Here is a 12,553-nt window from a genome sequence, read left to right as displayed (position 1 = left end):
CTCCACAGCGAGCGCGGTATCACAGCTGTTTTAAATACCCTCGTTACCTTCAGCGTCGCTAGAGCGCTGACCTCAGCTCCCAGAGCCCGGATGTACAAGGCTCCTCCTCGCCCTCCGCATCAATCGTCCATGATTGGACGCGGCGGACCGGGGCGGGAGAGGGAGAGTAACTAAGCAGGAAAGTAAATATACAGTGATTCACCCGCACTGAGCGTTTTAAAAGTAATAGCCTAATCGCTACTTAAAAACATTCGCTGTTACAACAGCGCGCACAGTGTGTCCCACAAAACTGCAATTATTAGCGCAAAGTGAAGGGGGCTGCCTCTGCCACCGGCAACACACTACTCCACCTACCTTCCAGACAGGATTTAGTGTATTGGGGCTGTGTGGGTGCACGGGAGCACATTTGGTGTACCTGTGCATAGTCCAGCTCAAACCAGTTCTGGGAGCCAATTGCTCCTGCTCTGGCGTGAAACTAGACAAAGGACCTGGGTGTAGCCATCCCTCTGTCCTGCCCCTCCCCTTAGAGGGTCCACAGAATCATTGAAACCCCTTCCCATGGGTATAAAGTGGGTTACCTGACTACAGGGCTTTAGATTTTACCTGGACAAGATTCTGCTAAGAAGAAACCAAGTACTTCGACTGCCTGCATGACGCTGGATGACTGAAGAATCTCCCTTGGAGTAAAGGAGTTACTCCCCCACTTGGATTCCACTGGACATTCTTTGCCCTCCTGTCAGGAGGACTTCTTTGCAGCTCCCCATTGAAAACGATGAAGATTTCTGACACCACTTGACCCCTATGCACCCGGCTCCTCTGGGATAGGTAACACTGGTACTTCGGAACTCACTAGTGGGTTGGCTTTAGAACCTCCTAAGTTCCAAAGGGTTTGCTAAAAGTCCTCTTAGAAGTGTCCTTAACTTGTACATTTCGAACTGCAACTTTCCCTTAGAGTTATACGGAGCACAGGTCTGTGTTCCTCACTGTACCCATCCTCCGTGGGTTCCCTGGGGCACTCCTCTGGGTGGTTCCTTGGAGTCCCAGTAAATCTACGTGCACTAGGCACTGTGTCTAGTTAAGTTGTTGTTGTTATACCATTTTTTAGTTTATGGTTCTATCTCCCCCTGGAGCCCGCTGTGTATTTTGCTATTTACAAATGTTCTATTGATTTAGTATTGTGTGCTTTGTGCCCTTGTCTCTACTAGAGATTAGTAGAGAGTGTTATATTAATAAATAAATTTTTTATATAAACACTGTGTGGTTTTCCTTTCATTTAATCATTTAGGAGGTGATCTTCTAGTAAAACAAGCTGCTTTACATTCCTTCAAGATAAAGCCTGAAGGCTGCGCTCCATAGCTACCACTAGGACAGCTTTCAATAAGGTTATCTTTGACCTGAGACATCATAAGGGTTGTGTGGCCTGGTACAAGGTGCCCACTTAAATTAGTGGACAGCATATACCAACCCACCTTCTCACAGTCAACATAGGTGAACTCTAACCTGCTGCAGTGCATGCACTGGAGTGTTTCATTCAAATGTCATATATAAGTTTTTGTGCTGGCTATGTGTGAGTAACCGTGGCCAAGTGGTTAAGGTCTCTGACTCTTACTCCAAAAGTTATATGTTCAAATCCTGGTGTTTCAAAGATTGTGGTTTCTGAGGTAAAATTATAGGCAATTGTACTTTCTCTGATAAATGTTGGGAAATACTTTTCATTTTTCCTTGCTTGAATATCTCTCTTTACAAATATGTCTTACCCCAAAGTATACAAATCTTCTCTCTCCCTATATATTGTTTTATTCTTCTCTTTCCCTTCCCTCTTTCTGTCCATTCCATACTGTCAATGATGTCAACATAGGTGAACTCTAACCTACAGCACTGCCAGCCTAACCACTACGAGGAGGGTTTGGGGGGTTATCCCCCAAGAAAATCTGGGCAAAAATGCTGCATTCTACAACACATATTTAATTACACATTCAATTGTATTAGCTTTTAAAGCATAGTAAATGGTGACCTTACAATTAACCAAGACAGGACAATATTTGTTGGGGCCTTTCAATGATTCCTTCACTCTCACCTTTCAATAGTGCCCCACATCTGTCTATAGCCCCTCTATCACATGTATTTAATTTATTTTATATCACCTCTCATACTAGTGTAAACTGTTGGATCACTTTACATCACACACAAATACAGAGACAATGAATGTGGAAATCAGTGTATAGAAAATGTTACATAAGACAGAGGGGACTACAAGGTGTATGATTCATGTAATCGATACAGGCAGGCATTTTTTAAGAGTGGTTGGTCTGGAGAAGCACAAACTCAAGATTCAGTATGTAACACAGTGGTTGGGGTGTGCTTTACTAATAAGAATGTAATTCTACCCAAACAAGCCCTTTTCAGCAACATGAGGATAATGAAAGACTCTGGAAAACAAATAACTTGCGAACCTGTACCATGTAAATTGCATGCAGCTCTTTGATGACACTTCATGGCTCACTGTGCTAGATAAAGATTGTAACTTATGAACTGCATAGTAACTAAAGGGTTTCCGTGACAAAAGTAGTAACCCACTAAGCTATGCACATAAAACAGGTATACGTCCTTTGCATCAGGCATATTAACCCTCTGTGCTACCTTAGATGAGTTAAAACTGCCTCTAGACAAAAATTAAATCTCTCTCCAGCAGGTACATTAATCACCAGAGTTATTGTGACACTTGTATTGTTGCCTGAAAACAACTGGACATACAAGGAACTCTACAGCGGATGCTTTCAAAACTGCTGCACTGCTACAAAAACGGCTCCCAGTAACAAACCTGCCCTCCACCATTACAGCCTCCCAGGGAAACGCTGGATTATCAGTACAACCATTCCTGTCATACAGGAGATGGTATCTGATAAACAATGAATGTGCATCAGAAGTGCCCTGCTATCACATCAGGCTCTAAGCACAAACAGTAATGTAATTATAAAGTAAAAGCAAAAATGTTGGGACTGAAGGGAACTAGCTTGAGTATGTGCTATTTGAGAGAGAGCAAAATGCCATCACTCAAAGTGAAGTTAACCAGTGGTGTAAGTAGGCTGACCCACTGCCCCATGCTTTATGTTGTAGTGGGCGGAAGCAAAATTCGAAGGACACAACAACAGACCAATTGATGTGATGGAGCAAGGACTCGTATAAAAGAGACTTGCTCGTAAGCAATCCTCTCATAGAAACCTGTGGATGAAGTATTAACAATGTATTTGATACTAATATGCACCACATATAATACATCTCTAGATAGGGAAAGCTTGCATATGTGTTTCACTAACAAGTAACCCGAGTGTGATTAAAGATGGCTACTAACGCGCAAAACTGTATTGCGCATGTGTGAACTGCATCTATGCAAAATTATGTCTTTACGCTTCTGCGCAATAGCATCTAAAATGGCTGCTTGGAAACTCACATGCTAAGCATCTGCTTTGCTGAAACTAAAATGAGTTATATAGTAAATGCTAATGCTTGAAGAGTCTTTATAAGTAAATGCGATTAGAATAGAGATAGGTGGTATACAGTGAAATCATTTTATTTTTAAATGAACACTTTTTCTTTTGACTTCTCTATTAGTTTGTATTTGTGTCTCTGAACGATGCTAAAGCCCGCCACTCAGGTGGTTTCTCCCGCATGCGCAAAGATGACACGTGCGAGACAGTAACGACAAGTGTTGAAACTCGTCCAAGGACAGTCTCAGTACATATCCTGGGAACCAGCTGAACATCCTGACGATTCAATGAACAACTGTGAAATGTATACAATGTTGTTGATAAAATGTGTAAATACGGGTGGGAAATAAAGCATGGGAGAACAAATTAATGGGCAGGAACTTAAAACAATGAACTAAAGAAAATAATAAAAAACTTAGCATGGTGTGGTGATCATCCCCTTAGCTTGTCCAATCAGAAATGGGAGTTTCATAAAGTTGAAACATTTAGGGGTGGTACATGCAATTTAGAAAAGTATAATTGGGGTAGTTAGTTGGATTAGTTGCCGTCAATTGCAGCCAGAATGCTGAGATTCCGAGATGCTGTCCGAATGCTGATTGAATACCCGAAGAGCAGACTTAGAATTTCAGAGCAAAATAGAAATTAGAAGAAGATCATGGAAGAATCGAGGAGGTAATAGAATTAGGAGAAGATCGCGGAAGAATCGAGGAGGAAGTTAGTGTCAGAGAGGGGTGAGACGCAGGTGTTGAATCCAGAAGAGGTCATTTATCCTGTCCTGAAGTCCTTGTCACCTGAACTTTCAAAGTGGCCCATTAATTGTTGGCCAGAGGGGTCTGATTTCACACCATCCTAGGTAAATATAATCTGTGTTTGTGCCAATGTACTTCTCTCGCTCTCTCTATCTTCTCCTTTCCTGAGGCACATGTCTGTGTGAAATCTCATTTAAGAAATACTAAAATTGATGATAATGATCTTACTTCTTCGGATAAGCAGGAGTTGACACTTTCATTTGTTTTGCTGATATGATTAATTAGATAAACATTTTAAAACATTCCTGAATCTGTTAATATTTAATAAATAATAGGGTAAATTAATTTAGGTCATATCATCAATCACTATTCAACTAAAATAGATCCATTGTTTAAAGAGAGGGATTCGGATCAGTAATAGGATAGAGAATAGATAAGCAACTGAATATACAATTTAAGCCCTTATCAAAATTGACCCCTAGCGGTTTTGACTAGCCTATATGAGTGAATGTGTTTATGATCCCAGATGAATATATGGTATTAGATTTTCGCAGGTTGTTAACCCGCTGGATCAGATGAAGAGAGGTGGCTGAAACCCCTGTATATAAAATATAAGTATATCAAACATATTTTAGTAAAATCATAAGGTCTTGGCTACCGCCAGGTCTCAAAAGAAAGTGCAGTCCTCAAGCAAAAAAATCTTTCAGCCAGACTACTCACAAAATCTAAATCCTGCCAAAACAAAATTTCTTCCAAGAGCTTTTTTTGTTAAAATCTAGGCTGATGCCAGATTGCTCCCGCTAAACTGAAGGTGACTGCGATTAACTAATTTAGAAACAGCAGTAAAGACTTCCTCGCAGAAACACTGTGCTTACAAACGATCTCTCCACCGCGCCTGCTCAGAGTGTGAAATACTAATCACAATAACATGCGTACAAATGTTCACCAGAGCGCCTGCTCACAACAGGGAAATTGATCACAACAATATGCATGCTGTTTCTATTAATATGTAGACTTATATATATGTAGTTGTTCATAGCGCGAAAACGGCCCTTTGGCCTTTGTTTTTTCGTTCCATTCGCCCGCAGCTTTTTTATTCTTCGATTCCAGAATATGTTTCCCCAAAACGATGTCTTGGAAACGAACAAACGTGTGGCTCTTGTTAAGCCACAGGGAGAGTAGTGTTCTTTTTAACATGGTGTTCAATGGAATATTCGAGGTTTGCACGAATACATTGAACGTACCCCAGCACTGAGTGTGAGCAGCCTGGGGGCGCGTGCGAGTGCGCTCGTCATCAGGGGGCATAGTTAGAATCCTAATGGTATCAGAACGCGATTGGCTAATCAAACTGACCAGTGTTGTTCATGTGCGCGCGCTCCGTGATGTGTCTCAGTCTGTATTCCTATTGCGCGTTAAAAAAGATGCTTTGACACACCGCGCACATGTTGGAGGAAGCTGCTTGCATCCATAATAGTCAGCATTATTGTACATCTTCTTGTGCAGAACCTGAACTTTCGTGGAGAAGGCATCTTTGTATAGAAATGTCCGTGAAAGATTCAGAAGAGGTAAGTCAATCTCATGTGAAGCATCAACGAGTTGAACTATGGGCGATGGCTGTACAATCCATCCCCAACCGATATTGCATTCACTAATTTGTTTTCATAAATATTAGTGAAAGATCAGACGTTTTCGTCTGTTCATGTGCGGTGGTTTCCCATTCATGGACTGTTTGCATTGTCTTCTGCCTGTGACACTTTGCGTGCCCATGTTCTCCCTGAGCAGATGCGTTTTAACTGTGCGATTGTTAATTCTGCACGTTACACTATCTTGCACCGTGTGTTAACCGAGAGGTGGGAAAACAGATTGTCGGGGACTGGGCTAGCATGACGTTCAAGTACTTGATTTATATAACATGGAGCTTATCTGGTGAGAACATGTCACAAAGAACGAGCCTCATATCCTTGGTTTTCTTATCTTTTCTTGTAGTGTTTTTATATTTTTTTACTAACCAGAGAGATGAGTGACACATGAATCACACAAACTAACATGTTCATAGTTTTACTGTTAGAGGCTCACTCATCTCTGTGAAAAAAGTCAATGTGGTATTAACCTGTTTAATTCATCAGTAAAGGTATCTTCGTATGAACAAAGCACTGTTGCGCCTTTAATTTGACTAGTGTCAATCATACTCTTCAAATGTAGGAGAATAACCTAATGTGGTGCACATTCTTCTATAATGATTTTCAACTAATGAGAAAGTTAAATCCCTGGTCAAACTTATATTAATGTTTACATTTGGTTAAACAGCGACTGGTAGTGTTACACGTATGTGTCAGGGGAGTTTTCTGGGGCCTGTGGAACTCTGGGGCAACAAAGCAATCCTTGTACAAAATGTGTCTATTGTCCCTGAAAGCAGAGAAACCAACTCGACTCTAAGCTCATTGAATTTCAAATTATTTTCTCATTGAGCATTGGCTTTCAGGGAATAGTAAGGACGAATAGTTAAGGGAAGAGGTGACCTGAGGTGGAGAATGGAAACAATATCCAGGATCAGGTCAAATTTAGGCATAAAGATGATTATATTTAAGAGAATAGTCAAGGACTAGCCCTTCTGCAAGTAATATTCGGTATAGTGCTTTATAGTGATGAAACCCCACTTCAGCCAGGCAGTGGGTGGACATTAGTACCATGAAGGACAGAGCTTTAGGTAAAAGACCTTATTGCTAATTCCTCGAGTAGTTAAATCAGGGAACCTTCAGTTCTGTTATGATCAGGGTAAGGGAAACCTACACAACACAAATGTAAATGAAAACATCAAAGAAAGTGATAAGTACATGGTTTCACAGAGCAACTTTTTTTCCATACCCTCCAGGGAGTACTGAAATCCTTAACATCAGCAAGATGGACCCTGAAGACAGAGAGGAGCAAACAAAAAACACAGCCTATAATATTCCAAATTTTCAGGGGTCCACATTATGGGGGAAGATACTTACCATTGCAGCAGTTAGAGAATAGTCCCATGAGGGGGAAGTAGAACCGGATTTTGAAGGTCATCTTGAGAGGTGATATGTCTTCTGAGATTGCACTACATAGCCAGGAGTCAGACGGAAGTTTTATAAAAATGTAGCAGTCTCCTTAATATTGACGTGATCATAGTAGCAGTACTACTCTCTCTTATCTACTATATTGAATTTCACGTGTGTCCCCTGTTTATCCATGATAATCCTTGATTGACTCGGTGATGCTTAACCTTTTTATTAAAAATACGTCCAACCCTCACCCCATCACATGGCATTCCTCTTTATTGGGGTTGCTCCTGTGTGGAAATAGATTCACTAGCAAGTTTCAGTAGTGCACTAAAGGTGTCAGGCTATTGCAATAAGGTTGACAGAAGATACTCAGATACCTTTAGTGCACCACTGATACTTGCTGGTTGATGCCTATTTCCACAAAAGAGCAAAGCCAGCGATGAAGCATGCCACAAGATGAGGGTAAGGATGTGACATATTTTCAATTAATGTTTCGCATCACCTCTTTTATATTTTCTGAGCTACTGTGTCTCTGTTGGGCAAGCCATTGATCTGCATTTGAATGACAGTCTTGAGGTGGAGTTGGTAAGAGCTATCACTGAAGAGAAGTCAGAGGAAAAACAGTCTTCCAAGTGGAGTAGGATGAGGTACTAAGATTCAAAGGAGTCTTCCTGAAGACTTCCTGGAGTTAGTAGGCATATTTACTTAAGTATAGCCATATTCATTTTTCAAAAAGAAGATCCTTGCTTGGCTATTATATTTAGTGTTTGCCGTTCTGCATTTTAACCTTTTTAGTCTTCAGAAAATACCGACTTCAGAATCAGAGGAAAGATAAAACACAGAGAATCCTAGGGAACAGGCCTTGAAAAATCATAAAAGTGTTACCAGACCTGCAGGCTTAGTTACTTGAATAATCTGCTCGACCTAACTGTAATGCGTTTGACCAATAATCTGGTCTCAGATATTATTTCATCGTCACCTTTTTTTTAGTCAAATATGCGAGCACCTTCAAATATGTGAGTTCAGCATGTCTGCTGTACAAAAACTATTCTTATTTAATAGACTACAATTTTGCTTCATGTATATTACAAATCTAGCCCACATAAAGGGTACACCTGACCCTCACTTGCCTCTTGGTTCATCAGTAGCATTGTCATCAGGGCAGGGGCAGGAATGTTTCGTCAGGTTTAAAAACGTTCTCTTTTCTTAGAGACTGCCCTCCACACGTTCAACTCGTAAGCCAATTAAGTAAACTTTTCCAATGTTCTAGAGCAGCGTTTCCCAAAGTGTGGTCCGCGGACCCCCAGGGGTCCGTGACACATTCCCAGGGGGTCCGCAGGACTTGAGTGCCTAACGTCGGTATAAAAACGAAACGCTCATGAGGTGTGAATGTACTTGCCGCCTGGGCGGCAAGACTGCAATACAATCTGGCCCCCAGGCGCACAGCACATGAGAGGTGTGAATGTTGCTGGCGCCTGGGGCCTGGGCGGCAAGACTGCAGTGAAATCATGCCAATCACAGTTCAGCTATAGGTGCAAGCTGAAGGGTGATTGCCCTTAAATTGTGTTCTTTACTTCTGCCCATCACCTGACGTCGAGCTCGCACAGCAGTGCGTGCGTTTCCTGTTATGTTTGTGACCAGGCCCAGGGCATTTTGCTATCTGCCCCCATGTGTCCTGAAAGCAGCTGCGTGGCGAGATTGAAGAGCATTGAAGGCTGGAACTGCATGTAATTATTTAATTTGTCTGTGCGGGTTTGAGTGTGTATATTTAAAAACAGTCCAAAATCTGTGATGCATCCACTTAGGACTACAGCATACAAGATGAGTAAATATATTTGTAAATACGTGCGCTTGTCACAACTGCCCTGAAGTTAAAATGATTCACTGATTTTAATCTTTTCCTTTCGCTGACTGCAAAAGCTTCTTAAACCATACCCATTAGTGACTGTATATTTCAAGGTACAATCTCATTTACTGATGACCCTTCCCCTTTACGTCTTGTCTTTTCATCTGCTGCACACTTGACTATAAATTAATATAACGAAGGCCTACGATTTCATGGCTTCAGGATTGATGCACTGTAGCAGTTTCCACAGACAACCACTTTCTTCACATTCAGGCCTTGCTCAGTTTGATCCAGCTGAGAGTCAGAGGTTAAGAATAGCACTTTTGTAAATGTTGTGGTGGGGACTTCCCTGTGGCCTAATTTTATTTTAATTTTAAAAGTGTTATATAGCGCTAGCTTTACCTGTAGGTATCAGAGCGCTTCACATACCTTCTCTCTCCCTTTAAAAAGTGCAACAGTCAGTAATAGGACTGAGAGCAACCTGTGGAACAAGATGCTCACACCACACGTGGGAAAGCGTGACATCTCCCAAGTGTCCCCGGTGTTAATGAGTTAATGATCATTATTGCACATTTACACGTGGGTTTATCATGAAGAAAATACACGAGCGCGGTGAGAAGCATCAAGTCTACATTGAGAGCTCATTATAGCAAGCGCTCTAAAGCCAGCAGACACCTGTTTGTAAATCTGCCCCTTAATGTTTAGCCTGCACAATAAGGCCCATATTTATGAAGTATCTGAGTGTTCCTTGGGTCACGCAAGGGCAATGCAAAGGTTTCATTAAAATTTGCAAAGCCACACAAGGCCTGATTTGCGTGGACATGCGTGGCTTTGTAAAGATATGTGATGCAAGATAGCTGCTTGCTCTTCGTTATGTTACATTTCCATACATGCTATTTTCTATGCATCCACCAAGAGATTTTGGAGTATTTCCAGATTTACAAAGGTTTGTAAACCTGGGGATGGACCAAAATGCTGCAACAAGGAGGGATATCTCTATTTCTCCTCGTTATTTCTCAAATGCTTCTAAGGATTGTGTTGTGCAGGAAGCAAAGGTGGCTACTCCATCTCGGCAGAGGAGCGTCGCCCCCTCCCTGGTGCGGGCACAGCAAAAGTGAAATATAAAATGGTAATAAAGTGGCTATATTACTTTTTTATTTTCTGCTCTGCTAGCTGCCTCAGTACCACACCTCCCCACCCGCAAACCAAAACCCCTTTCCACGCTGCTCGCTGTCCGATACCGCTCTCATGAGGCGGTTCTCCAGCCGCTGTTCCGTGGCCCCTTCAAGGTACATTCACAAACCTCATGCCCCGCTTACCTGGGAGCGTGCATGCGACCCATGATGGTGGCGGGAGTAATACCTCTTACTCACCGAACCCAAACTGGCCAGATGAATCCAAGTCATAACAGCAGAGCACCCCATATCAACAATCTGCAAAACGTTGGTGCTGTTCAGAAAATGGAAACACACAGCTGCGTCGTAATGCAAAACAGTGCCCTTGTACTGCACTCAGCGGAATGTAATAGGGGCAGAGGAGTCTCCCGTGTGATGCCCAGATATCAACTGGCCATAGATGCCAAGGTTTCAAATTGCTAATGTGTGACATTTTCATAATTTCGCTGTAATTAGGAGTGACATTCAACAACTATGAGCACAGTTCTGTCTCTCTATCTGCGGGTTTCCCTACAGGCCAGTCTGACACACGCAGCATAACAATAATTTAAAAGACGCAAAGGCGCTTCTGAACTACTGCCATTCACACTCTCATTCGGGAGCCCAATATGAAATCACTGCCACCCATTTTTTTAAAACAAATACATTGGCAGTCAGTTTATATGAATGAAGTTGCGGATTATCTTGCCCAAAGAGCACTGAAGAGAGTGCAAAACCAATGTGTCGATGGTCAGATCTTCGCATTACCAAATTAATACACACTGTACACACTTGGCTGGTTGCAGCACTCACTTGCGAGTCCCCCCGAGCCACTGCAATGGTACACTTCTGATGCGTGATACTAGGCTGCTGTTCCTGGCCTTGAGCAGGGGGGCAGGGGAAGCATGGATCTTCGGAAGGTTTGGGACTCCCTTGCCCAGAAGGGCTTTAGGGGCTTGTGTTACGCCCGTGATGGGGACTGAGTATGGGTCATGTTAGTAGGTTGTTGCTACATATGAATATGTGCAATATTGTGCAATATTGTCGTTCGTAGACAAAGATTTCTACGGTCAGGATTTTCAAAAATAGTCAAATATTGCAATTAGAAGAACCTACATTTTATTTCTAAGGAAGGTCTCATTGACAAATTGTGAACTTTGTGTTTTCCAATACAGTTTGTGGAAAAATGGTACAGAGAGAGTTTGTGTTTATTATAATCGTCTTTAAGCACATGAGCACAAGGAACATAAAGAAGCTGCGACAATGAAAGAATCGCCATTTCTCATACTACGCATCCAAGACCCGGGTCGCAAATGTGTAATTTGAAATTTCCCATATTTGTACCACGGTCTTTTATTTGTCAGTAAGCGCTCTCTCGCCTCCGTTAGCCTCGTGCTTCTCCATTTATTTTTGGGTTCACAGAAATTGATTCCATAACCTGTTGTGAAATAGACTTGTCATTTATATCCCAAACATAAGAAAAATGGATCGCTGGCTTAACCTTAAGCGGAAAGCCACTGAAGAAATCAATGATGGGCCATCCTGGTCAAAACAAAGTGATTTAAGTGAAAAGAAAAGGAAGTGTCGCAGATACGATGGTGAATATTTACTAATGGGTTTCACATGTTCAGGTTGCATATGGCCATGTTTGAACTGGGGTGGCTTGGTGAGCAAAATAACGATGGATTAAACCCAGATCTGTGACTGGGGGTGAATGTTTTGCCATTGTGCAACATTCCGTCCATCATCTTGTTTGTTTTGCTGTTCACTCTATGTGGGAAGGGTATGCCCAAACGTGGGTCCCATGCTCACTGCGCCACTGGAGTCAAGCTATCCTGGCTGAAGACGGCTGATAGCCAGAAACCGGTCCTAGGATGCTTGATTCCGGTCCAGGAAAGACATGGCTTGGCAGTTCGGGCTGGACTGTTCCCATGAGGCACAGGGTCAAGATTGATTTGCATATGGTCATGTTTGAACTGGGGTGGCTTGGTGAGCAAAATAACGATGGATTAAACCCAGATCTGTGACTGGGGGTGAATGTTTTGCCATAGTGCAACATTCCATCCATCATCTTGTTTGTTTTGCAGGTTCAGAACATGAACTGCAACCACAATGCGTGCTATGTTATGAAATGTTGTCAAATGAGGCCATGAAACCTTCTAAATTACGAAGACACTTGGAAACTAAGCATAAAGAACATGCAACTAAATCCATAGAATTCTTCAAGAATAAAGAGCAAGAGCTCCTAAAAAGTAGAAACATAATCAAGAAAACTGCAACAGGATCT

The 12,553-nt window shown here is 42.1% G+C and overlaps 1 protein-coding gene across 1 annotated transcript in view; it reads left to right on the top strand.

Moving 5' to 3' along the window:
• Positions 1–5,196: 5,196 nt before the first annotated feature.
• LOC144781504 (uncharacterized) overlaps positions 5,197–12,553 on the top strand; it is a 119,933-nt gene continuing 112,576 nt past the window's right edge. Inside the window, exon 1 of the mRNA XM_078660389.1 lies at positions 5,197–5,802. Within this exon, the coding sequence (XP_078516515.1) occupies positions 5,680–5,802 (123 nt within the window). The 5' untranslated portion in view covers positions 5,197–5,679. The remainder of the gene's footprint in view (positions 5,803–12,553) is intronic.

This window comes from Lissotriton helveticus, chromosome 9 (assembly GCF_964261635.1).
Source record: "Lissotriton helveticus chromosome 9, aLisHel1.1, whole genome shotgun sequence".
In the NCBI taxonomy this organism is placed as follows: Eukaryota; Metazoa; Chordata; class Amphibia; order Caudata; family Salamandridae; genus Lissotriton; species Lissotriton helveticus.
This window is presented reverse-complemented; position numbering and strand designations above follow the sequence as displayed.